This window comes from Phascolarctos cinereus, unplaced genomic scaffold, assembly GCF_003287225.1.
Source record: "Phascolarctos cinereus isolate Bilbo 61053 unplaced genomic scaffold, phaCin_HiC Scaffold_1;HRSCAF=81, whole genome shotgun sequence".
Classification (NCBI taxonomy): domain Eukaryota; kingdom Metazoa; phylum Chordata; class Mammalia; order Diprotodontia; family Phascolarctidae; genus Phascolarctos; species Phascolarctos cinereus.
The window spans coordinates 280,368,575-280,396,103 of NW_027555514.1; the positions used below are offsets into that span (position 1 = coordinate 280,368,575).

General features: G+C 43.1%; 1 protein-coding gene across 2 annotated transcripts in view; it reads left to right on the forward strand.

The window, feature by feature from the left end:
* Positions 1 to 298: 298 nt before the first annotated feature.
* CSF2RB (colony stimulating factor 2 receptor subunit beta) overlaps positions 299 to 27,529 on the forward strand; it is a 33,178-nt gene continuing 5,947 nt past the window's right edge. The window contains exons 1-13 of one of the 2 annotated variants that reach the window (XM_020982505.2): positions 299 to 406; positions 10,027 to 10,294; positions 11,974 to 12,097; positions 13,391 to 13,584; positions 14,802 to 14,962; positions 15,049 to 15,202; positions 16,871 to 17,006; positions 17,965 to 18,119; positions 20,362 to 20,498; positions 21,107 to 21,275; positions 22,130 to 22,220; positions 22,802 to 22,859; positions 23,907 to 24,010. In XM_020982505.2, coding sequence (XP_020838164.1) covers positions 10,219 to 10,294; positions 11,974 to 12,097; positions 13,391 to 13,584; positions 14,802 to 14,962; positions 15,049 to 15,202; positions 16,871 to 17,006; positions 17,965 to 18,119; positions 20,362 to 20,498; positions 21,107 to 21,275; positions 22,130 to 22,220; positions 22,802 to 22,859; positions 23,907 to 24,010 — 1,559 coding nt within the window. In that variant the 5' untranslated portion in view covers positions 299 to 406; positions 10,027 to 10,218. The remainder of the gene's footprint in view (positions 407 to 10,026; positions 10,295 to 11,973; positions 12,098 to 13,390; positions 13,585 to 14,801; positions 14,963 to 15,048; positions 15,203 to 16,870; positions 17,007 to 17,964; positions 18,120 to 20,361; positions 20,499 to 21,106; positions 21,276 to 22,129; positions 22,221 to 22,801; positions 22,860 to 23,906; positions 24,011 to 27,529) is intronic. The other variant, XM_020982506.2, reaches the window with a different exon arrangement.

Here is a 27,529-nt window from a genome sequence, read left to right on the forward strand (position 1 = left end):
CCAGAATTCTATCACATTTCCCTAGGCCCTAGTGTTCTTTTATGAGATACTGCCTCCAAATAGGTACCAGTCAGTCTCACTGATAGATATTGGTTATTCTGAAAAGCCAACTTTATCCTTCATTTCCAGAAAAGGAAAAAAAAAAGACAAAACAAACAACCAAAAATAAAAAAAGCCACTTTGCCTTTCCTCTTATTTGAATAACTCTATGTTGATTACCAAAAAAAAAAAAGTTATTCAGAAACAAAGCTTCTGCAAAATTACGACTTCCTCTCTTCCCCCACTGCCTATCAGTTTCCAAACCGCCCCAAGTCAGGGGATTAAGTATCAGAGAAATAGGAAGTTCCAAGCCAGTCTTTCTGGGTCCTGACTTTGTCAGATGGCCAGCTTCTCTGCTCCAGAACAGGTAGAATTTGCTGTTGTTGTTGGGTTTTTTGGGTTTTTTTTTTTTGTCTTAAGCTGGGGGAGGGTGGCTCAGTAGGAGGGAATACTTGAGGGAAGGGTGAGAAGGGAAGGCTGAGGGAAAATCAGGGTGAGCATTTTCTGTTTCTTGGGAGTTAGGAATGGCTGGGGCACCACCTAGGGCAGGGCAGGCCTGCAGAAATGATGAAAGAAGCATCCTCTTTTTCAATGCCAGGTTGGACTGCCCTCACCTTAGACCTTTTTGAGAACCTGATCATTCAGGCTTGGTTTGGGGATCAGGAATCTCAGGAATCTTTCCCCATAAAGGTTGACAGGGGGGTTAGGGTGGGGTGTATGGCATAGAAGAAAGAGCAGTGAGCAAGGAGTCTGGAGACCTGGGCTCTCATCCTTGTTCTGCCACTAACTTGCTGTGTGATCTTGGTTGAGTCAGAATCCATCTCTGTGCCTCAGTTTCCTCACCTGTAAAATGAGAGAATTTAATTAGGTGATCTTCTAGGTCTGATATTCTACAATTGTGTGTGTGTGTGTGTGTGTGTGTGTGTGTGTGTGTGTGTGTGCTTACCAGGTTTTATTTAAATTGTGTTCAGCAAGTACAGGTCTTTGTACACAGTACATGCTTAATCAATACTCATTGTGTTGTGTTGTGTTATATTGAGTTGTGGTAAAGGCCAGATGGGGAGATATGACAGGGCAAGAGGTATGGAATTAAGAGAACTCCCCTGCTCAAGATCCAGAGGTCACTTTGGCTCACAAATCCCCTTAAGGCAGGGAAAGGAGGAAAGGGAGGGGGGACATTTGGGCTACATTGTGTCTGTGTGTGTTTATAAAACATAAAATGATCAATGGATCACAAGTCTAGATCTAGAAGGTAGTTGAGAGGTTATCTTGTCCAATTTCCTCATCTTCCAGAGGATAAAACTGAGGCCAGAAAGGTTCCACGACTTTCCTGAGGTCATTCAGGTAGCGGATGGCAAAGTGTTTTTCTCGGTGTGGATCTCCAAGCGTAAGCGTAGATCGAGTCCTCTTACCCATAAATCCCACTACCAGTTCCTTCCACATTTTTCTGGCTCCACTTTAGGGGACTTACCACGGCCCTGGATCTAAAGCCAAGGAGAACACCCAATTATTTTCTCCTCTGTGAGTTGCTTAGCCAAGAGAAGAAAAGATTTTCGGGGAGGAGAGAACATAATAGATGTCTTTTAAGTGTTGGAAAGGTTGTTGTGTGGAAGAAGACTTGATCTTGTTTTGTTCATTTAGCTCTAGAGGACTGACCTAGGATCCCAGTAGGTAGGGAAGTCAGTTTATTATCATTGTTATCATTATTATTATCATTATTCAATGTATTTTCAAGATCACAGGTCATGGAAGACCACAGAAGGGTCATAGATCACAGAAGGGTCTTCAAAGGCCATCTAGATGAGAAAAAAGAAGGTATTAGCATCCCCGTAGCACAGTGAATAGAGTGTATCTGGGGTCAGGGAGACCTGAGGTCAAATCCAGCCTCTGGCACTGAGCTAGCTGTATAACCCTGATCAAGTCTCTTCACCTCTCTCTGCCTCAGTTTCCTCATCTGTAAAACAAGAATAATAGTAGCATTTACTTTCCAAAGTTATTGTGAGGATAAAACAAGAAAAATTTTTGTAAAGCTCTTTGGAAACTCAAAGTGCTACATTATTAACATCCACAGGTAAAAGGGACTTCAGAGGTCATCTAGTGCAACCCCTCGAAGCTAAGTCAATTGCATGAAATAATACAAAGTAATAGGAAGAAAGTATCAGATTCAGGATTTGAATCCATGTCAGGGCTCTTTCCATGAACCACACTGCCTCACAGTAATGACTTTGGCTTTACCACAGCAAACATTTCTCAACAAATCCTCTTGCAAAGTACATTCCCTGAAAAACAGGTCATTTATCAACCATTGAGAGAAAGCAGTGATGAGCCCTTTCACACTGTTAGTATTGTGCTAGGATTAACTCTTCTCTCGGACCAGAGTTTTGTTAAATGTTGATTTTACAGTGTTACAAATTTATATTGTTATGAATGCTCATCTCTGGGCATTTTCACTGGCTGTCCTCCATGCCTGGAACTCTTTTTCTCTTCATCTCTACCTTAGTTTCAGCTAAAATGCAACCTTACACAAAAAACATTTTTTGGACTTCCTCAACCCTAGTGCTTTCCCTCCAACATTATATCTGTTTCATCCTGTCCATATCTTATTTATACTTAGTTATTTTCCTGTTGTCTACCCCATTAGATTGTGATCTCCTTGAGGGCAGGGGACTGGCTTTTTTTTGGTTCTGTTTTTGTTCTTTGCCTTTCTTTGTATCTTTAGCATTTAGCATGGTGCCTGGCACATAAGTAGGAGCTAAACAATGTTTGTTGCCTTTATCTTGACTTCTTATGGTCATTTTGTATGCTGTTCTTCTGGCCCTGCTTTCTTCTTTCTGTACAGATGTATAGAAGCCTTTTCAGGTCTCAATGAATGCTTCATGTCTGTCATTTCTTATGGTCCAGAAATATTCCATTATGTTTATAGATCATTCTTTTGTTCTGCCATTCCCCAGCTATTGTACACATATTTTGTTTCAAGAGTTTTGATATCACAAATGATGCTGCTATGAGCATTGTTGGGATCTTTTGTGTGGTCAATGACCTTCTTGAGTCAGAGATTCACTAGTAGCATCAGTGGATCAATGTATCTGAAGAGTTTAATAATTTTTCTCACATAATTCCAAATTGCTTTCCAGAATGGTCGAACCTTTCCCAGGGACAGACATACACCTATAGCAGTTCTCAGACTGCAGCCCATGCCATTTCCTATTGTTGGCCTCATGACAATTCAGACAACTATTCCTGTAATCAAAACTCAAAATAATAGTAAGTTATAGTCTCAAGGGTTTTTTTCCTCAAATAGCAAAATTCCACTAACCACAACTTAGGGTTTGAATATTATTAACTTCTCACATTTCCCTAACAGTTACATTTCATTCATCCTTTACTTATAAATTAAAACAAACCTCATCCTGGGGTTTCAGACACACAGCAAATAATTGATAGATAACTCATATTAATATATTCAAGTTGCATTTTTAAACTACCCTACACATTTTCATAATTTTTATAAGTGATAGCCAAAAATTCTCAAATGAAAGCTCACTCTTTTTTATAGTAACTTATTATGTTTTGAAACAAAATATACTCCAGCAAATATTTAATAGTTTTTAGATATCTAGGTGTTTTTGTAAGTTTTTACTTTAAACTTAAATACAAAATGAGAAAAGGGGGAAAAACCATTGCAATGTCCACAGGAGACCACAGGAGAGGATTCAATATAAAATAATAAATTTCTGTTTCAAGAAAACCTATGTAATAACTACCACACATTGTTTTCAAAGTTACCTAGCTTTTCTTTGCTTCTTTGTCGATTTTCTCTTGTTCTTTGCTGTGTACTTTTTACTTTGTTTTTTTTTCTCCTCCCTCCCCACTACCACCCTAAAGAAGGCTACAATTAAGTGTGTAGATTATATATATCCACTTAATTGTGTGGAGATATGTATATATGTATAGATATCTATAAACATTCACATATATACACATATACACTCATACACATTTATGTAAGATTGTACTATGCTTATTTTCTCCTGTCATCAGTTTCTCTGAAGGTGGATAGCATCTTCCTTCATAAGTCCAAGTCTTTCCATGCTTTTATTTTCTTCTTTCAAATGAACTTTGTTATTTTTTTTCTAACTCAGTAAAACAATTTTTTAGTAATTTAATTGGGATGACATTGAATAAATAGATTAGTTAGGTAAAGTTGTCATTTTAAAAATTATATTGGCTTTACCTACAAATGAACAATAACTATTCATTCAATTGTTTAGATTTGAGTTTATTTGTATAAAAAGTGGTTTATATTTATGTTCATAAAATTCCTGTCTTTGTTTTGGTAGGTATATGTTCAGGTATTTTATGCTGTCTAGGTATTTTAAATGGTCTAAAACAATATTGAATTGTTGACACATAATGTAATTTATCTATTTTTCACTTTTGATTAAATCTATTTTAACTTTAACTTTGAGATCATGATTACTATCCCCACTTTTTTTACATACTGAATTCTACTCTTGTCCTTTATTTTATCTTTCTATGTATCTCTTATTTTTATAATGTTTCCTGAAAACAACATATCGTTTAATTCAAATTTTTAATCTGTCATCCATTTCTGTTTTATGGGTAAATTTGTCCCATTCACATTCTAAGCTACAATTACTTGTTGTGCATTTTCCTCTTTCCTATTTTTCCTCACTATCCTTCTCATCCTATTTGCCCTATCCCTCCTCACTTCTCTGCTTTACTTTTATCCACTACCTTGCCCTCCTATTCCTTAACCTACCTACCCTTCTAAGAGTCCCTCCCTTATTCTTTCCCCCTACCCTATCCCCTTGCCCTTTTATTTCTTTCTGAATTTAGAAGACTTTTATACCCTTCTAGATATACGTGTTGTTCCATCTTTAACCCATTCCTGATAAGAGTAAGGTTCCAGCACTACCTGCCCTCCTCCCTTACTGACTTCTTCTGTATCATTTTTTCCTTTTATGCCTCATTTGTATGAGATAATTACTCCTTTTTATCTCTCTCTACACAGCTTTTTCTTAGAATCACCCCATCATACTCAGCTCAGCTCACACCTTTCTTTCAAACTGCCCAAATAATGATGACAACCATGAGTACTGTTAATATTTTCACATATGTGAAGTAAAGAATTTGACCTTATCGAGTCCCTTATAATTGGTCCTTAATGTTTACCTTACATTTCTCCTGGATGTTATATGTTGAATTTTCCCTTAAGTTCTGGAATTTTTGCCACAAAAACCTGAAAGTCTTTGAGTTCATTAAATGTCTGTTTGTTTTTTTCCATTCAGGATTATACTTAACTTTGCTGGGTAAGTTACCCTTGGTCGTAACTCCAGATATTTTGCCGTATGGAATATAATATTCTAAGACCTACAGTCCTTCAACATAGCAGCTGCTAGGTATTGTGAGATCCTTACTGTAGTTCCATGATACTTAAATTATTTTTTTCTTGGTGCTTCCAATATTTTCTCCTTAACCTAGGAGCTTTGAAACTTGGCTATGATATTCCTGTAAGTTCCTAGGATTTCTTTCAAATGGAGATTGATTGATTTTTTCTATTTCTACTTTGCCTTCTTGTTCTAGAACTTCAGGTTTATTTTCCTTGATAATTTTTGTAATATTGTATCAATATTTTTTTTTTCATAATTTCAGGTAGTCTGATTATTCTTACGTTATTTCTCCTTCATCTGTTCTCCAGATCGGTTATTTTTCTGATGAGGTGTTTCACTTTCTCTTCTATTTTTTTCATTCTTTTGATTTGATTTTATGATTTCTTGGTGTCTTAGAATGTCATTAGTTTCCTCTTACCCAATTCTAGTTTTTTCTCTTTTTCTTTCTTTCTTTCTTTCTTTCTTTCTTTCTTTCTTTTCTTTCTTTCTTTCTTTCTTTCTTTTCTTTCTTTCTTTCTTTCTTCTTCTTTCTTCTTCTTCTTCTTCTTCTTCTTCTTCTTCTTCTTCTTCTTCTTCTTCTTCTTCTTCTTCTTCTTCTTCTTCTTCTTCTTCTTCTTCTTCTTCTTCTTCTTCTTCCCTAGGCAATAAGGTTAAGTGACTTGCTCGGGGTCACATAGCTAGTAAGTGTCAAGTGTCTGAGGCTGGACTTGAACTCAGGTTCTCCTGACTCCAGGGCCAGTGCTCTGTGCACCCAATTCTAGTTTTTAAGGAATTATTTCCTTCCTTAAGTTTTTGATTCTCTATTTTCAGTTGGTTGACTCTCTTTTCATGATTTTCTTGGATTGCTCTTATTTTTTTTTTTAATTCTTTCCCTCAATCTCTCTTATTTGATTTTTAAAGTCCTTTTTAAGTTCTTCCAAAAACTTTTTTTGTGCTTGGGATCATTTAATGTTTCTCATTGAAAAAGGAGTGGCTTTTTAAAGCTCCATTATCTTCCTCTGAATATGAACCCAGATCCTCTCTACCATCACTGCAGCTATCTATGGTTGGATTCTTTATCCTTTGATTACTCATTTCTTTGTTCATTCATTCGTTTAATCATTTGTTTGTTTGTTTTAGCAGCTATTCGTGTATTCAAGTTGTCTTCCCCAGGTATGGGCAATGATGCCCCGAGTCTCAGGTCCTTCTTCCTGTTATTTTCTGAGATCTTTGTCAGGGCCCAACCTTGGTCTCTCCTCTCCACTCCTAAGCCATGCGTAGGGCCCCCAGCCACCCTGTCCCACATATGATTTTGCTCCCCGTGGTCTCTCCAGTGGCTGCAAACTACAACTACCCTCTCTTCCCTAAAACTCCTCTAAAAAAAGAAACCAGGGACGCTGCTCCTTTTCAAGTGCCTACACGGTTCCTGCCTCTCACTACTGCACTGACTAGGTGTGTGCTAGCTCCTCCTGTCACACAGTGGCAGCCCAGCCCAGGACGTGTCTGGTCAGCACAGCTGTGCCTGGTGTCTCGACAATGGAAGGTCCTTCAATCTTCTTCTACTCAGCCATCAGACCCCCACACTGCCTTCCAGATGAAAGTTTTTAAGGCTGAGGCTGCTTCTCAATCTCTCTGTCCCCAGGGCTTATTGTTTGTTGAATCTGCCTGGAGGTGTTTGCACTTCACTCAGGCCATACATCCACCCCTGGAGGTGGGGGTCTTTTCTGGGTCTTCTCAAATTGTCTTAGGAGGACAAATGCTTTACCTTGTGTTTATTTCAGCTGCTCTGAGGTGATGTTCTGTCTTTTTTGCGGAGGAAATTTGGAGAGCTGAAAGTTTTCTGACCTACTCTGCCATCTTCCCAGAATCCTATCCAAATATCTATTTTTTTTTTATCACATTCATTTGAAAGCTCAGTTCAGGAGCAGCTAGGAGGCACCGGCCCTGGAGACAGGAGGACCTGAGTTCAAATCTGGCCTCAGACACTTGACACTTACTAGCTGTATGACCCTAGGCAAGTCACTTAACCCCATTGCCTAGCCAAAAATAAACAAACAAACAAACAAAAAAGCTCAATTCATAAGCTAACACCATCCAAATTTTTAAGTTTTTTTTTTAGGAGCATTTCGGATACAAGGATTTCCCCAATTTCACAATATGAGAGAATTTAGAAGTACAATAATACATATGATACCACATATTTAAAAAATGAAACAAAATTTAATTACCAGTCAAGTAATGCAAATGCATTTCCAAATTACCTTACCATTAATCTTATTTCCTTTGGCATTTTATACTAGAACCTAGTATAGAGTTATCAAGTATGGAACAATTCTTTTTCTGTCTTTTCATGACCCCATTCAGGGTTTTCTTGGCAGAGATACTGGAGTGGCTTGCCCTTTCCTTCTCCAGCTCTTTTACAGATGAGGAAACTGAGGCAAACAAGGGTAGTGATTTGCCCAGAGACACACAACTTGTAAATGTCTGAGACCAGATTTGAACTCAGGAAGATGAATCTTCCTGACTACATTCCCAGCATTCTGTCCACTGCACTACCTAGCTGCCCCCATGGAACAATTACATCCAATAAAAGAAATAATAATAATAGTCAACATTTATTTGTGATTGCCATGCGTCATTCACTCCCCCTGACTTACTTCACAATCATATCATTTTGATCCTTAATAACCCAGGAAGTAGGTACCATGATTATTTTCTTTTTCACAGATCAGGAAACTGAGGTAAACAGAGATAAGCTGCTTAAGATCTCATAGCTAATAAATTTTCTGAGGCTAATAGCCCTTCCTCTGAAAAGGGATCCTTCTTCAGTTTAAATCACCATTTCCATTCCTTAATTATGTTTTACTCATTTTTTAATTTCTGTCTGATTTAAACAAGATTTTCTCTTTTCATGGTCAAAAAAAAGGTTAATAAGAGGCAGCTATAAAATGCAAACCAAATACCTATTTTTTTCTTCACTCTGAGATTACTTTTAAATTAGCTGTTTTCCTTCACTACACTAAAACAATAGGTTTATCTCTCTTCAGGGGTAAAGTGATCTAAGAATTATTTACCCCTGAAATTTTTATAGAATTCAATTCTTATTTTTCCTTAAAACAAATTCTACACTCTCTAGAGTGTAGATATTTCTGCATATGTTAAGTTTCTGTTAAGTGCCTTATCACATGGGACGAAGAGAAGGAAGTGAGTTCCTCAAATTACCCAGAATCCCAGGAATTCTCCCTGGCAGTCTTAAAATGATTGATCTCCAACTTTTAAAATCTAGTAAGGTGCTTTTAGCAGTGCTACAGACTAGGCAAAAGTTTTTCTTTCTTTGATTATCTGACTTTATCTTCATAATCTCAACATGGCTAGGGCTGAAATGACAGAGGAAAAGGATTTTGCATGGTTTTTTTTAACCTAATCTCCCATGGAAAGCCTAAAGAGGGAGTTAGTCTCACTAGCTAGTCTTCTTGCTGGGACAGAGAGTTTAGCATCTGGGAGAACTATTTCAAGCTTTTTTGCAGTCTTTCTGGCTGACTGCATTTTCCCCTTAGAAATCTTTCAAGGTAGCAGAATCTACAAATAACACTAAATACAACATTAGACAAAGATTTCCCTACATTTTACAAAGAAATAAAAACACGGATAAAATGATTAGATAAACATATAGTTGCTAGCCTTATTTTTTTTTCAATTTGCAATAATAAAAAGAACTGAATTAGCCAGGTCACCTAGCACCAGGCTCTTTCTATCACTTGATAGATAGGGAAACACAATGAGGAAAAAGGGAAGTGACTTACCCAAGGTCTCAAATTATCGAATTATAGACAGTATGTCTCCCTAATGTGTTTCTCTTGTAGGACTATAGGATTCTAGGTCTACAGAGGACTTCAGAGATTATCTAATCCAGGAGTGGGGAATCTGCAGCCTTGAGGCCACATGTGGCCCTGTAGTCCTCAAGTGCAGCCCTTTGACTGAATCTGAATCCCAGGGATTTGTTCTATGAAGTTTGGATTCAGTGAAAGGGCTCTCACTTGAGAACCCAGAGGGCCTCATGTGGCCTCAAGGCTGACAGTTCCCCACCCCTGACCAATCCCTTTTTTTTTTTTTAGTAGAAAAGGATATTGAAGGTCAGAGAGGTTGAGAGACTTGTTCTGGGTCACATAGCTAATAAGCAACAAGACTGGGATTTGAATCCAGTTAGATTCCCATTTCAGTTGTGAGGCAGTGTCTAGAATGGTGGTGGTCTGGAACTCAGAAAGACCTGTGTTCAAATCTTACCTCTGATACTAGCTGTGTGATACTAGCAAGTGTGATACTGGGAAGTCACAACCTCACTCAGCCCCAGTGCTATATAAATGTTGGCTATTCCTGTTTATTACACTCTCACAGCTTATTCCAGTGTGGAGAAGAAGGTGGTCTTTGGTGTATAGCTTAGATCCTCATCTGGCTTGGGGAAGGGGTGTGGGGAAGGGAGTTGGGTGTCTTAGATGACAGCAAGAAGTTTTTCTCTTCCCCTCTGGTCTCTGCAGCTGCAGGCCAGAGTAGACTCAAGTAGGGCCTTGCACACAACTAACTTCTCTTTATTCAGGCCTCATGGTCACAGTGGCTGGCTTCTGCCCTGGGGAAATGAGCCAGAATCCCATGGAAATGGAACCCACCCTGTGAGTCCCCGTGAGAGAAGAGGACAAGCTGTGAGCAAAGAGGTGACCCAGGCCTCCAGCTGAGCCCTAGGACAGGGACTGTGCTCCTGGACTCATCCTGGCCCAGCTGGGCCCTGAAGATGGAGGGGGTCTGGAGGGGGGTCTTCAACATCCTTCTGGCTGTATCCTGGGCTTCCACAGAGAGCGACATCCAAGGTCAGGGCTTTCTCCTCCTTTCCCTTCCTCTTACTCAGGGAAATTTATTTACCTCTTTTCCAGTCTGAGGACCTTCCTTCCCACTCCTTCTCTCCTTTCTTCCCTGGCACATACTCATTGGATCTGGATTCTGGGGTCTTCTTTGGAGCCAGGGCTTTGCTGCTTAACTCCCCTAACATTATGTACATCCCCTGAAAGCAAGGACCGGTTCCTATTTGCCTTTGCCCCCAGCACCTAGCACAGGGCTTGACATACAGGAGGTGCCAGAGAAATGTTTGTTTATCACTTGATTGCATGGCCTTAATCAATCACCTCACCTCTCTAGGACTCAGTTTTCCCATCTGGAAAATGAGGAAATTGGATGGTCTCAAAGGCTCCTTCTGCCACTGACATTCTGTTTTCCAAAGGTCCTCCCACTTCTGACATTCCATGTTCTAAGGTTCCCTCCCAGCTTTGACATTCCTATGCTCTAAGGCCCCTCCCAGTTCTTACATTCCCTGTTCTGTGGTTCCCTCCCAGCTCTGACATTCCTATGTTCTCAGGCTCCTCCCAGCTCTGAACTCCCCTGTTTTAAAGCATCTCCCAGCTTTGACTTTTCCTGTTCTAAGGCCCCTCCCACCTCTAAATCCTATGATACTATAAGCTACCTTTTTGCCAATCTTTTTTCCCTTTTCCCTTCTACTTTATCCTTCCCAACACAGATATCCTCTCTCTCTCTCTCTCTCTCTCTCTCTCTCTCTCTCTCTCTCTCTCTCTCTGTGAGTGCATGTGTGTGTGTGTGTGTGTGTGTGTGTGTGTGTGTGTGTGTATGCGCGTGCGCGCGGGTGTGTGCACATCTGTTTTGTTCTGTCTGCCCTCCCTTCTGTCATGTCCCTGCCAGAGCCTGAGCAGAGTTCCCAGGTTGGGCCATGGAGAGGTAAATGGTTTCACCGTTGGGTACATTCCAAGGGAATCATCTCATGCCCCCCCCAGATTCCTTTCATTTCAAGGAAGTTGAAGAATATGTTTGATGTCTGCATTTCATAATTCCTGGAGAATTTCCCAGGTATTACTGGAAAGGTGAAGGGAGATGGGCAGAGACAGTGGTTCCATAACCATTTGGCTTCCCCAGTGGGGTACGCTTTCCTAGGCTCCAAGAGAAAGGTGGACAGAACTAGGGAAGGAGGTTTGTAATGTCAAAGACATTGGAGCACAGGAGAAGAAGTAGCCTCAGTATCCTCAGAGACCCACAGTCCTCTCTAGAGAAGTTTATCAGCCTGGAAATCAGGAGTTTAGAGAATTCTGGAAGAATCTTGACAGTGAATTCCTTGGGAGAAGGGACTGATTTTTTTTTTTTTTGTATTCCTAAAAGCTTAGCAGAGTGCTTGGCTCATAGTAGGCATTTAATAAATGCTTGTTGACTGACTGCTCTTATAACCAATCAGTTAATAAGCATTTATTAAATACCTAATACTTGCCAGGCAGTGTGTTAGACATTGGGAACAATGAAACAATCTTTGCCCACAGGAAGCTTCCATTCGATCAGAAGAGATAAAATGTACACTAATGAGTGTAGATAAAATTGACAATCATGGAAGAGGTCCCTGGTTATGGTGGTGGCAAGAAGGAGTCATGCTGTAACTGAGGATGGTGGATGAGAAAGTAACGATTGGTCTTCTTCTTTCCCTTTTGATTCTCAGAAAACATTCCCCTTCAGACCTTAAATTGCAATAATGACTTCAGGACTAGGATTATCTGCCAGTGGGAGGAGGTTGCCGATGCCCAACACTACCTCAACCTGACTCTTTTCCGCCAAAAGTATGAGTGAGTATCTGAGTCCCCAGGGTTCCAGAAGGAAGAGGGAAGAAGGCACCTCTCTCTTCCAGGGCCAGGCCCAGGGCTAGGATGGATGGAGTCTGGAGAGGGAGAGGAGAGAGAAAAAGTCTAAATGAAGGAGAGATCTCTCAGGATCTGTTGTGCCCCAGAAGGATGAAAGAGGGTTAGTGTTTGGATTTGCTAAAATGCTAAAGCAAGCTGGAGAAGGAAATGGCTAACCACTGTAGTATCTTTGCCAAGAAAACCCCAAATTGGGTCATCAAAAGTCAGGCATAACTGAAAATGACTGAAGAGTCTTCTCTTTGAAGAGCAGTGATAATAATAATATTTCTTAATTTGATTTTTAAAACATGGTTGAATCTACTTTCAAGGGAACGGAAACTAGAGGGTTTTCCTATCCTTGATCACCTTTTCCCTAGCCTCGATCACATCCACCTTATAGAATCATAAATTTCAATTCGACATCCTCTTTGAGCACCTGAATAGCATACATTCCCCCTCAGTAGTACCTTTTCCAGAATTTGTAAAGAATTCGCCAAGCTGTTCCTACTCTTTTCCCATTTACTTTCCTCTTTCCCTATGTTCCTCTGGGGCAGCTGAGTTAGTTTATGCAAAATACCCTAAGGCACCTCTCAAAGCATGTCAAAAGTGGGTGGGCATGGAACCAGCTCCTTCCATTGGTGGTTGTGCTGCTAGAGGAGATTCTTATAATCCCCATAAACCACTTGAAAAAAGGATCACAGAATCTAGAAGTAGGGTTAGCAAGGACCTCATAGGAATGAAGTGAGACTCAGAGATTGTGACTTGTCCAAGGCCACACAATCAGTCCACAGCAGAGGGGGCATTAAAACCATGTGTGTGACTCCAAAACCAGTGCTCATTCCACAATACTGCAGATTCCAAGAGAAGAGAGAATTCCTAAATATATCTCAGAGGGAAATCAAGGATTTTCGTACTCTTGAAGCCTGATTAATTTGGAGAATATGACCAGACCTTTCTACTGTGTGGCCACCCCTTTTTAGAGACAGCATCTGGGGCTGAGTGGTCCCTGAACCTGATTCCATTTGCCCCTCCTAATTTTTCAAATTCAATTAGTCAAAAAACACATATTAAGTACCTACTACGTGCCAGGCAATACAAACAAAGCCAAAAGACAGCATCTGAATTCTTTGTCTGGGCTCCTGGCCACAGTCTTAGCTTCTCTTAGTTGGGAAAAGAGCTCAGAAATCATCAGATGTTGAGCTGGAATCCCATGGATCATTTGTATCCTCTTTTCACCAGTAACGAGCCATCAAAGCCAGTCTTCTGTGACTCTGAGCAGAACACATCCTTGCCCACCTGCCAGTTCCAATCCTGCATACCCAGGACTTGCTTCATTCACCAGGATGTTTTTGTTACAAGTCAGGTCGACATCTTTAGCTTCAAATCGGATCAACCACTGGAGCTCCAGCTTAGCATCAACCTAACCCAGAATGGTGAGTGGGGCAAAGAGGGAGGGAGGGAAGGAAAGGAGGCTGCTCCTCTCTGGGCTCCTTCTCCTGGGTAGATAGGATTCGCACGGGCAGGCCCAGAGGGGAGCCAGGATGTAGGGATTGGGACTGAGAATGGGGGTGGTTTTGTATGGCAGCTGGTTGAGGTGGAGTGGGCAAAAGATATCTCCCTTCCAAGCTTGGCACCATCATAGCCTTGGGCAAAAATCAAACTTATCAAAATAAAAGAATCAAACTCAGAGAAGGACATATTTATTAATAACGATCACTAATCCCTTAGGATGAATTTCCTAGGATCAGACTTCGAGTCGGAAGAGACCTGTATCCATGGGTGCAGGCTAAGACAAGATTATTGAATTGAAATCATGGCTGTCACTGATTGCAAGCACCCCACCTCCCAGAATTTCATTTGATCAATGACTGCTTCCAGGGTACAGAGAGAAGGCAACTCCTTAAACCAGGTTTCTCACACTAGACCTGGGGCTGCATTGAAAACTTAGGGAACAGAATTTAGTGTCTCTTCTCTTCATACCACCCAGTTCTTCAAAACAAAAACAAAAACTTTAATAGTTTTAATTTCATTTCTTTTTACCTCATCTCATTTTTGAAGATATCCTTCCCCTCCCCTCTTCTCCAAGAAGCCATCCCCTGTTATAGGGAATTTTTAAAACAAGAAGAAAAATTAAACAAAACAAAACAAAACAAACAATTCAGCAAACTAACTAAATCAACTGAGTCTGGCATCATATGCCTTATTTGACACCCATAGTCCTCCCCATCTGCAAAGAAGAGGGAGAGGCACATTTTTTTAACCTCTTCTCTGTAGCCACACTTGGCCCTTACTTACAGCATATTTCATTTCATGTCTATTCATTTGTTTTAAAATTTTTCTTCTTAAATTTGTTTTGTTGCTATCACTTTCAGCATATTGTTTTCCCTGTTCTGTTAATTTTGCCATGTAACTTCTTGTTTCTAAGAGTCTCCCAACACTTCTCAGTTTCTGACATCCTCATCACTTCTTCCAGCCCAGTGAGAACCACTTGAGTTTATGGAATGTGACTTGTGTGACCATTCCCCAGCCAGTGGGCATCATCTATGTTGTTTCCCATTCTTTGTTCACAAAAAGGGTGGCTTTAGGAATTTGGTTGTGTCTTCAAGCAAGGTCATGGAAATAATTACTTTCTCCCACTCTCTGCTTCCAGTTCTGCCTCCTGCCCCCGAGAATCTCAAGATTGTGAAGAATGAAACCAAAGGCTTCCTGCTTTCATGGGTGATGCCCAGAAGCTGGAGCAAGAGCCCCCAGTCATCTCTGGTGGGACTGACGTTCCAGGTGGCTTACAAGAGACAATGGGAGTCATGGGAGGTATGTAATGTCTACTTGGTGAGGCCAGTTCAGCCCTAGGCATCCAAGCAGCAGTGATCTGACCTCTCTTTTCAATCCACCAACAGGTGGCTTCTACAATGGACTCCTCCATGTCCCGAGTTCCCCTTGGGTATGACAGCCTCATTCCTGACAACCTCTATGTAGCCCGAGTTCGGGCCAAGACATCTAGAGGACATACCAGCCTGTGGAGTTCTGAGGTTCTCTGGGAATCTCAGAAAGGTGACTATGGGGACACAGATCTACCCCAGGTCTTGGAAGGCAGAGGGAAGGGGCTCCTTACACTCTTCCAAGGTCCATTTCCCTGGGATTGACTTTTGAAAAGCAGCCTGGTACAGAGTCAAAATGTATCGGGAGCCAGAGGATCTGGGTTCAAATTCTGGCACTGCTACTCAGTAGCTGTGTGGTACTGGAAGAGTCACTTATCCTGGCTGGGCCTCAGTTATTGATTGATTGATGAGGGATGATAGATTAGATGACCTTCTTAAGGTCTCCTAACTTCTAACTTTATGGTCCTCTAATCCTACTGGCCTGGGAATAAGGAATGAATAAATGAACAAAAAAATTATTGAATGCTTACTATGTTAAAAGCCCTCTGGAGGATACAGACAGAAAATCAAGATAGTCCCTGCTCTCAAAGAGTTAACATTTTAAAGGGAAAGATGATACGTAAAAAGAGTTAAGCTTCAGGCTGGATGAAAAGGTCCGGGTGTCCTCAGAGTTAGCAGTAGATCAGATGGTAGTAACCAGGTGTCCACAATGGTAGGGTAGATGGTGTAGCCCAGAGGACCTGCAGACTTCTTGGCAGGATCAATGACAAGATGGAAGGTGTAGCTGGTGCCTTCGTGTTCATCCAAGCATTGTTCCTGCCTGGCCACAGGGTGGTTTGAGCTGGGGGAGGTACAGAGGGAGCAAGAGGATAAGCTCCCACACCACCCTGTGGGAAACTATATTGCTGTCTCGTTGTGTTATGAAGTTCTTTGCCTTTGGGACCTCAGCCCTACCAGGATGGATGTAATGGGAAGAATACTTGAAGGGTTAGTGGCATCTAGCCCAGAGAAGAGATGCCTGTGAGAGCCTCAGAACCATCACAGGATGTCAGAGTAGGAGAGGACCTCAAAGGTCATCCAATGAGTCACATTCCTGAAGCACAGTTGCCTCCTCTAGAACCTTCTTACTAAATGGTCCTGTTGGGAATGCTCAGCTACCAAGACTGGCCTTTGGAAGGGGCTTATGCTTATTCTTAGCTACTCTGACATCCCCTGTCCTAAGGCCCCTCCCAGCTCTAACATCCCCTGTTCTAAAGCCCTTCCCAGCCCTGACACCCCCTGTCCTAAGGTCCCTCCCAGTTCTGACATTCTGTGTTCTAAGACCCCAACCTATTTTGACATTCTATCGTTCTAGATACAGTAATGTATTTGTCTCTAACCAGACCACAGTACAAGTAATAACCCCTTGCAATGAGATGGGGCTTTTCCTTTCTTCCAGGATCCTTTAAACATAATCTCTGGTTAATTCCTCACCAGGTTCCTGAGAACAATGGAGAGCTGATATTTTCATTTCCTAAAATAGGAAACTGAGACCCAGGGAGATGAAAGGACTTTTTCCAGATGTAGACAGCAGCTCAGCAGCCAGGCAGGGGCCGGCACCATAGTGCCAGCACGGGGACCAGGCACCAGGCTGCCCATGGCCATCTTGGCACTAAGTTCTTCCAGACCTAATTCTCCAGGCTCCAAGGTGATGGAATGTGGGCGAATCCTTAGTGTTTCTAGGAGAGGGAATCAGGCCACAAGCTGAAAACCATTCACTGGGTTAGGAGGTGGGTCCTTGCTCCAGCCTTGGCAAGGGTCAGGTTCCACTTCAGAGAAGTTTAATGAGCTGCCTTCCCAGGGGATGCAGCTCAGCCCAAGAATCTTCAGTGCTTCTTTGATGGACACGAACAGCTCAATTGCACCTGGGAAGCGAGGATTGAGGTTACCCGCTCTTTTTCCTTTGGGCTCTTCTACCAGGCTGGTGCAGGTGCAAAGTGAGTGACGCCTTTCTATGCTTGGTAAAATTATTTCCACTCTGCCTTGTTTTGTTTGTTACTGGAGGGGATTCTAAGCTCTATTCAACTTGACACAGCAGCCTAAAAGTCATAAGCGATCCTTTAAAAACATGATTGTGGCCCTTTAAAAAAAAAAGACTATTGACATTTCTGTTTATCCCAAAGAACCCATTTGTCATAACAAAGAGTGAAGGGTGTGAATGGAAGCATCAGCCATATTCCACAGCCATAGCCCCCCCCCACCCCCCATCTGTCTCCTGACAGAAGGAAGAATTTCTTCGACAGCGAAATCCGTGCAGCTTTATGCTGCATTAATAGAATTGTAGTGTCTAAAGCCTGTCACAACCTCCTTCCTCCCAACTTTCCAGTTTTCTTACTGTAAACTTTCTTCTTCTTCTTCTTCTTCTTTTTGGCTAGGCAATGGGGTTAAGTGACTTGCCCAGAGTCACACAGCTAGTAAGTGTCATGTATCTGAGGTCAGATTTGAACTCAGGTCTTCCTGACTCTAGGGCCGGTGTTCTATCCTCTGTGCCACCTAGTTGCCCCCTTCCTTTCTTTTTATTTCCAGCCTTGTTTCTGTTTCTCTCTCTCTGTGTGTCTCTCTCTGCCTCTCTCTCTGTCTCTGTCTCTCTCTTTCACACACACACACACACACACACACACACACACACACACACACACACCCCTCCCAAGAAGGAGACATTAGGTAAATAAGCAGGTGCAGACAAGCTAGAGGGTGATCTGAAAAGGGAAAGCTCTAGTAGCTGAGGTGAGGAACTCGGGAGGGGAGATAAGGAAAGGACTCCTCTGGGAGGTGGTGTTTGACCTTAAGTCTTGGAGGAGGCCAGGGAAGCCAGCAGGCCCAGGTGAGGAGGGATGTTATCCCAAGCCTGGCCAGGGCAAAGATATTCATTCACTGAAGTTCTGTTCCCCACAGGAAGGAGTGCACCCCTGTGCACAAAGAGAGGAAAATGGGCAGCCCCTACGTGCAGTACAGATGCCAGATTCATGTCCAGGACCCCAACAACCAAAGCCAGTACACGGTCATGGTGCAAAGCAAGGAGGGGAAACCTTTACCCAGTTACAGGCACAGTGAGTGGTCCAGGGTCTCAGAGATTGATCATACTCACAGTCAAGCCACAAAAAGGGTATTAAACCCGCCAAACTGTCAACCCTCCCCCCATGTGGAACATAGGAGACCCATGTCCTGCCCTTCAGGACCTCTCAGCCTTGTTTTAGGGAAACAAGATTAACACATGCATGGCTTAATTAGCACCAGACAGAAGAATAAAATAATAATAAATAGTCTATATTCCCATAGCATTTTAACGTTTGCAGAGTACTCGCTATATATATTGTCCCACTGGATCCTCATTCACCACAACCCTGGGGGGTAGTCCTATTATTAACCTCATTTTACAAATAAGGAAAAGAGGCAAACAGAGATAAGTGACTTGCCCAGGGTCACATAGCTAGTAAGTATCTGGGGTGGGATTTGAACCCACATCTCCTAAGTCTATTGCTGGACTCTGAGAATGTCAACGGACAGAATTTATTCAAGTGCTTGGATGTAAATCTCTTTTTTTAGTACTTTTTCCAAATCGCTTTCCTCCTCATGGCAGCCTGAAGTTGGGTGTGCTAATATTATTATCCCCATTTTAAAGAAGGGGGACTCAGAGTTAAAAGTGATTTGTCTGGGATCGCACAACTAGTTACAGTCAGCCGTATTTTCAACCCAGGGCTCTTGACTTTCCGCACTGCATTCTCTACTGTGTTCCCCAGTTTCTTATGAGACAGAGCTTCAGGCCTATAGGACCTTAAAGGTAGGCTGAGAGGGGTCTGAGTGGTCTTCCTGGAGGAGGTAGGAGAGATGAGTGAAGAGGAGAGAGAAAGAGGCATTGCAGAGAGGAGGAAGCAAAGGCCTGGAGAAGGTTCCTTCTGCCTAGAGAATGGGCTGTAACCTCCCAACCCTGCTTTTCTATCCAGCCTTAGCTCCTATACACACAGTGCATCACTCAGCCTCAAGTCATGGAAATGGCATTGCATAAATGAAGGAGCTGGCTTTAAATCCTTGCTCTATTAATGATCCTCTATCCACACAGGGAATCATACCCTTACCCACGCCATTACCATTACTGGCTCTGCCCAAAGGAATATAAATTTTGATTGCCGAAATTTGGCAAGATATCTTAGGGTTTAAGGCTAGATTTCTTTTTTAAGAACCAGGCCTTAAACCCACATCACTCTGGCTCTCATTAATTGGCCAACAATAGGTCCCAGCCCAAGCTTCATGAGATCATTGTTGGGGCTTTGAGGGCACAGAGTGAGTATAAATAGTAACTGTTCCTGTTTTGTCCAGAAACCTTAAGGGTCTTCCTCTTCCAGATTGATGTTTTTTTAACTAGGTAAAGGAGTCCATTCTTTGCCTCGTTTCTTACCTAGCCTTCATCATTGAATGGGTATTGCCTCAGATAAACTGAGACCTGTTAAAGACCTTAGCTTAAAAAGGCCAAGATCTCCCACTGCATCTAGGGCCATCTCCAGTCACCCTGGTCTGGATCCAGATGGCTCTGAAGGCGAAAGTGAGGCTGGTGACTTTGCACAACCCTCCTTCACCTCAATCCAACTCACTTGCGCGTCATGACATCACTTTCCTGATGTCATGGTCCATTTAGAGAATGAAGGGCAAGCAATGACCTTTGTAACCTGGGCAAATCACTTGTCCTGTTTTGGCCTGATTTTCTGCACTCAATCAAATGAAGGGGTTGGGCTAGATGGTTTGGAAAGTCCCTTACAGCTCTGACCTTCTCCTAACTGCCTATGATTTATTAGTGTCTCTGTCTTATAATTTTTTTCCTTCTGTCTGGTGCTAATTAAGCCATGCATGTGTTAATCTTGTTTCCTTAAAAATTCTAACATTTCAAGAGCTGCGCTCTCTGCTTATGGACTGAGATCCTTCTGGTCTTCAGTGAGAAGAGGATGAATCCAATTCCCAAGTCTCTGTTTCCCTTCTCAGTGGCTGGTTGAGTCACTTACCATTCAGTATTAGGGTCAGCAGCACTGTTGCCCCGTGATGGTAGAGAGATGCAACTTCCTCGTCCTTGGGTCATACTTCAGTCCTAGACTTTGTGGAAGCAGGAAAGCCCCTTAAGCTCTCTGAGCTTCAGTTTGCTCACATTTAGAATGGAGCAGCAACCCCAAAGCTCTTCCTTTCTTCATTGACCAAGAAATGAGTGATTGACACTAGCCAGTCTGGGGGTGATTTACAGAGCTTCCCTTTGGGGTTGCCCTGGTAATTCACTCAATACAGCCTGGTTGTTTCTTTATATCCCAGTTAAGCCGCGGACACCATCTATTAAGGTCAAGAAGGCTGGAAATAATTATTGGCTCCAGTGGGAAAAACCCGAGGTCCCTTTTGTCAGTGGGCAGACCTATGAAGTTCAATACAGGAAGTCGACGCAGTCTTGGGAGGTAAGCAGCTCTCACCGTGAGGGACGGGTCCTACAGAAGGGTAGAGATGGAGCCAGATGTGTGTGTTCAGTTGTTTCAGTCTTCTTGACTCCGTGTGCGGTTTTCTCAGCAAAGATACTGGAATGGTCCTTCTCCAGCTCATTTTACAGATGAGGAAACTGAGGCAAACAGGGTGAAGTGACTTGCCCAGGGTCACACAGCTAGTAAGTATCAGAGGCCAGATTTGAATTCAAGGAGATATCTTGGCTAGATGTAGGGAGAGACCAATTCTCCATGCACTGGGGGAAGAATTATATGAGAGTGATTTGAATGTAATGAGAGCTGGGAGGGGAGGAGGAAGAGCTCAGACTTTAGAGGCAGAAGACCTGAGTTTGAATCTGGCCTCTGCTACTCACTAGCTCTGACCCTGGACCCATCACTCCCTTTCTCTGAACCTCAGTTTTACCCATCAATAAAAAATAAAGGAGATTGGACTGGATGATTTCTTAGGTCCTGGCTGACTAGAAATTCCATCACACCATGTCTGATATTGTGCATTCTAACCTCCCTCCTAGATCCATTCTCAGCCCTTCTGCTTTCTCTTGGTCTTTCTCTGCCTTGTTCTTTAGGAAGCCCACAGAGAAATCTTGACAATTATCCTGGACATGAACATCTCCGAGACTTCTCTGGAGCCGGCCACAGAATATTTTGCCAGAGTGAGGGCAATGGTCACAGATTCATCCTACGGTGGGACATGGAGTGAGTGGAGTAATGTGTGCTCCTGGAGAACAGAGAAAGGTAGGTGGGGCTAAGTCTGGGCTCCATGCCCACCAGGGGCTGGGTGAGGCTCCGAGGGCTCCCATCACCAGGCTGTGACTGAGTGGTCCTGAAGATTCAAAAGGGCCAATCTGACCCAGGCTACTCATACACAAGGAAGACAAATGCCCACAACTGCCCCTAGTGTCTGATCCCATGGCTGTGTCTTGGGGGTATTTAGTCATAGTATTCGATGCTCTTCACATTTTGATAACAAATTGTGTTCTACACAGCCCTCCCCTTTGAGTTACCTTGTGCAGGGACTATTTCCATCATTTTACAGATAAAGAAACTGAGGTTCAGAAAGAAAAATTGACTTGCCCAGAGCCACACATCTGGCAAATAGATAGGCAACTCATATCTTCTTGTTCCATTTTTAAAATAAGCAAGCTTTGAAGACAAAAACAAAATGACAACCCAAAACAAAACAAAACAAAGAACTCTCTGAATGAAGGATGCAGTGTAGGACAGTTAGAAAGACCCAAGAGTAGGGGTCAGTAGGCCTGGATTCAAGTTCCTAGCCTTGCTATTCCCCATTAGAATGGAAGCTTTCTGAAGGCAGGACCTTGTTTTGTCTTTCTTTGCTTGGCACATCACAAGCATTTGATAAATTCGTGTTGACCAACTAGTCGGTCACTCTGGGTGTCAATCCTTTTCCTGAGGCCTCAGTTTCCCCATCATTAAAATAAGGGGATTAGCCTCAATAGTTTGCCAAGTCTTTGACCTCCTGTGGTTCTGGGATCTCAGCTAAGCCCCTCCATGAATGTTTGTTGAATTGACTTGCCCTGCCTGAGATTGACCTTCCTTCTTGTCCTTCTTTCCTCCCCTCCCTGAAGTCTTCCCTCCAGAGATCCTGGGGCTGGTGCTGGTCATCACTACAATCCTGGTACTCCTGGGGACCTGGTGCTGTTATACCTTTGGAGCCAGGTGAGGCTGTTTTCTCAGCAGTGATAGTGGTGGGGACCAATCAAGCATTCCCCATCCCCTCTGGAGAGGTCACAGTGGGAGGCAGGGTGATTGAGTGGAAATAATACTAACTCCACCTATCAGACCTCAGGCAAGTCTCAATTTCTTCATCTGTATAATGAGGGGGGTGGGTTAGATGGCATCTCAGGTGTCTTCTAGCTGCAGATCTAGGACCCTCTAGTACCTCAGTATCTATGTACAACAGCTCTGACACTGATGTTTGTCTTCTGAAGTCAAGTTCAGCTCAGACCCTTCAGCCCCATTGAGGGCTACCTACCCTATGTTGGTGAGAATGAGACCACTTAGGAACATGCTGACTCAGGTCTGTGGTCAGAGACTAGAACTCATCACAGAATGTCAGATCTGGGAGGAGCCATAGAAATTAGCTAGTCCTCTCCAGTCTCCCCACCCCTAACTGTACCTCCTGAGTGGGGAGGGGGCTGAGGCCTGAAGAGGCAAACAGTCCCCTTTCCCACCAACTGGGAGCATCTGGAACAGATAAGGAGACAGCTGACCCTCAAACGTGTGCAATTTCTTTACAGACTGAGGACAAATTGGGAAAACAAGATTCCCAACCCCAGTAAGAGCCGCCTGTTCCAGGTAAGAGACCAATCACTGCCCTGGGTGTGGAGAGAGGCATAAGGCCAGATAGCTCCCCCAGACCCACTTACCTCACCTACTCTTTAGAAGACCTGACTAGGTTGAGGTCCAAGGTTTCATCATTTTTCTTGGTGTAGTCGACAGAGATCTGGTCTTTGAATCAGGAAAGCCTGGGTTCAGATCTTCCCTTAGACACTTACCTGTTGTGTACCCCCGGGTAATTTCTCTAAGTCTCAGTTTCCTCATCTGTGAAATGGAGATAATAATAGGACTTCCTCACACTATTGTTATAAGGTGTTTTTTTTTAATGAGATAACAGATGGAGAGTGCTTTGTAAACCTTGTTGCTCAGTCATTTCTGACTCTTCATGACCCCACTTGAGGTTTTCTTGGCAAAGATACTGGAGTGGTTTGCCATTCCCTTCTCCAACTCATTTTACAGATGTGGAAGCTGAAGCAAACAGAGTTAAGTGACTTGCCCAGGCTCACACAACTAGGAAGTGTCTGAGGCTGGATTTGAACTCATGAAGATGAGTTTTCCTGACTCCAGGCCAGGTGCTGTATCCACTGAGTCACCTAGCTGCTCTTCTGCAAATCTTAAAATGCTCTAAAAATGCTATTACGGTGAAGTGCTTACTCTGTGCATTGCTCTGTGTCAGGTAGGAGGGATAGATTAATATGAAATCTAGAGAAAATCAGGCCCTCTCTATCCATCACAGAGAGCAGCTTAGGGAGGAGATAAGATACAAACACAGACAATTAATGAGAATGAAACAGCATTTCATGAAATGTATTATATGTAAAATGAAGGAGTTGCGCTAGCCAGCCTCTGGGACGCCTTCCATCTTTAGTCCTCAGCCCCTACCACCTGGTTTGAATCTTAGCTCTACTTATGGACCCTGTGACCTTATGGATAAAGCACATGACCTTGTTGGGCCTCGACTCTGAACTCTGAAGCCTTCAGGGGATCCTCTTATATCGTCTTGCCCAGAGAGGTAAGAGCTGGTGGCCCTGAGAGAATTTCAGAATGTTTTCTTTCCTTCCACAGAACAAGAACCAGAGGATTTGGAATCCAGGTAACGTTTTCCCTCTTAGCCAAGAGAGCCCCTGGGAGAAGGAGGAGAGAGAATACTCTGTCTCTAGCGTGAATTGGTGAGCTTGCTTCACACTCAAGTGGCTTTTTGGGAAGAAAGAGGGATGGATAGGGATGATATTTACTCTCCAGTGAGCATGGAAAATCTGGAACATGGGGGATGGATGCAGGAGAGGTTAGGACCAAGGCGGGGTGAGAGTGGGGGAGGAGACAATCACGGCACATGCAAAGGAAAGAAAAGAACAAGCGTGGTAGAAGATGACTCTGAGGTTCTTACTGGACTACGAGCTCAGGCGACACAATCCCTGCCTGTTGTAAAATGTAAATCTAAGCAGGGCTACAAAATGGTGAAAAAACTCTGGATTTGGAGTCAGAGGACTGAGATCAAATCCCAGCTGTGCTGCCTACTGCCTACATGGCCTTGAGCAAATTACTTCTCTGTGCCTGTTTCCTCCTATACAAAATTACATAATTAGACTCAATGATCTCTAAGATCATTTTGGCTCTTATGTCCCTCCTGTGCCTATTGGGTCACTATTCTTCAAAAGAAACATGGGGAAAATGTGATTGGTCCACAGAGCAAAGATAAAGAGGATGCCCCGATGCTCGCTCATCTGTTTCTCTGTGACACCTCTAGCCTTGTTAATTTTTTTTAAAAGTCACTCACATCATGGTAGGTAGAGTGGTTGAGTGTGAAGAGTGTTGAACCTGGATTTAGAGGACCTGGGTTTGAATCTCGGCTCTACTACCTCCTCACAGTCTGACCTTAGCCAAGTCACTGCCCTCTCTGTGCCTCAGTTTCCCCAAATTCAAAATGATGAGGTTAGATTAGATAACATCTAAGGACCCTTCCAACTCTAGATCTAAGCTCCTCTGGTCCTCTAATTCTCCGCAATGCTAGCGCTCTCCCTCTGAAGTTATCTGCAGTTCATCCTGTCTGTAGCTTGTGTACATAATCAATCAATTAATCAATAAACATTTATTGAGTGCCTACTATGTGCTAGGCATTGAGGATACAAAAAGATATTCCCTGCCTTCAAGGAGCTCACATTCTAATGGAAGAGCTCACAGTACAATGTTGGGATATGTCTCTTCCATTAGATTATCAACTCCTTGAGAGTGGGGATTGTTTTTGCCTTTCTTTGTATCCCCAGTGCTCAGCAAAGTACCCAGCACTTAGTAGGTGCTTAATCAATGCTTGTTGACTTGACCATGATGTTGTCTGCTCATTCAGACTATGAGCAAGGGAGCACCTAGTTAGGAAAGGTTAGCTAACAGAAAGGGCTTGATAAGGCTTCAAAGACTTATGGAACCCAAAGAGTTGAGTCATAGAGTTGGAAAGGGTCTTCTACTCCAATTATCCCACTGTACAGATGGGAAGCTTTCCCAGAGGTAGAGACTTGCCCACAATGAGTTAGTGACTGAGCAAGAACCAGAATCTAGATATCCTGCCCCCTGCCCCCTCCCCCATTATGGCTGGAGCTGGGTTGGTTTACCTTGGATAGAAGGGGTGAGATCATTACCTCTTCAAAGGTTCCAATGAGGGATTCACTAACAAGCCATTTCCTTTGCCTGTAGAAGACATGAGTAAAGCTCTCCATGCTAAAGGATGAGGAATTCTCTTGCCTTATTGACAACTTAATGCATCCTAGCAAACATTTCTTAAATGCTGCTGTAGGCAAAGAGGAGACAGGGTGGTACAGTAGAAGAAGTTCTGGAGTGGAGTCAGAGGACCTGAGTTGTATCCTGCCTCTTTCATAAGTCACATCTCATCTCTGAGATCCATGCTCCACCTTAGTAAATTGGGGGTTTGAAGTAGATGGCCTCTGCGGTCCCCTTTAGCTCTAGGGAAGTCGCTTGATCTCTACAGACCTTAGTTTCCTCATCTATAAAATGAGAGGGGTATCTACTGTAGTCATGAGGCACAGACTGCAAATGCACGGAGGCAAGAAATTAGAGAAAGGAGTGTGAGGCATGGCTAGTTCACACAGAAAGTTCCAAGGGCAATAAAATGAAATAAGGCCATGAAGGGCAGTTGGAAGGAGCTTGGGGAGGACCTGCAATGCCAGCCTGAGGAACGTGGCACTTTTTATCAGAATGACACCAGGGAGCCATTGAACGTTTTTGAGTAGGAGAGGAAATGGTCAGACATACAGACCTTCCCGCTGTTTGACAGCTGTTTGAAGGAGGGATTGGTGAGTAAGCACAGAGATTGATGGTAAAAACAGCTGCAGAGTTGAAAATAGAAACTGCCTCTTCCTGATTCCCCGAGTCACAAGACCAGAGAGGAGGGCTGGCTGTGAGCCCCACAGAGAGCCCCTCCCATCTCCATTGCCCCACAGCCCTCTCCATCCACCTCCTCACGTCATTGTTGGCCTCTCACAATAAACAGTTTGTCTGCCTCTGCACCTGGTGCCCGACAGCTCTCTCTGGCATGCCGATAGGAGCAAACTGCCAAGAGGCCCGTTTCAGTGCCATGGGGGAGGAGCCTTCCCAGAATCAGAGCTGCCAGATCAGAGAAGAGGTTGCCTCAGGGGGCGCTGACTTCCCTCTCACTGGGATCTTCAAGCTGAGGCTTTCTGGTCAGCGACTGGCTGGCTGAGTCACAGGACCCAGCTTCACCGACTGCTTCTGTCACTTACTGGGTGATGTTGACCTCTCTGGGTCTCAGCTTCTTCATCTATAGAGTGAAGGCAGTGGACTAGAGAGGCAGCCAGGTGGTGCAGTGGGTAGAGTTCAAGGAGTCATAAAGTCCTGGGTTCAAATCTAGCCTCAGACACTTACTAGCTTTGTGTCCTCAGGTAAATCGTTTCAGCCTCTGTTTTAGCCTACAGTTTCCTCAACTATAAAAGGGGGATAATAATAGCACCTATTTTCCAGAGTTGTTCTGAGGATCAAATGAGATAATACTTATAAAATGCTTAACACTGCTTGGCACAGAGTTAATTCTTCTTACTCACCCCCTTCCTTCCTTCCTTCCTTCCTTCCTTCCTTCCTTCCTTCCTTCCTTCCTTTCTTTCTTGTTCTTCCTTCCTTCCTTCCTTGCTTTCTTTTCCTTCCTTCCTTTCTTGCTTTCTTCTTCCTTCCTTCCTTCCTTCCTTCCTTCTTCTTCTTCTTCCTTCCTTCCTTCCTTCCTTGCTTTCTTTTCCTTCCTTCCTTTCTTGCTTTCTTTTTCTTCCTTCCTTCCTTCCTTTCTTGCTTTCTTTTCCTTCCTTCCTTTCTTGCTTTCTTTTTCTTCCTTCCTTCCTTCCTTCCTTCCTTCCTTCCTTCCTTCCTTCCTTCCTTTCTTTCTTTCTTGTTCTTCCTTCCTCCCTTCCTTCCTTCCTTCCTTCCTTCCTTCCTTCCTTCCTTCCTTTCTTTCTTGTTCTTTCCTTCCTTCCTTCCTTCCTTCCTTCCTTCTTCCTTCTTTCTTTCTTGTTCTTCCTTCCTCCCTTCCTTCCTTCCTTTCTTTCTTGTTCTTCCTTCCTTCCTTCCTTCCTTCCTTTCTTGCTTTCTTTTTCTTCCTCCCTTTCTTTCTTTCTTGCTTTCTTTTCTTCCTTCCTTCCTTCCTTCCTTCCTTCTTGCTTCCTTCCTTCCTT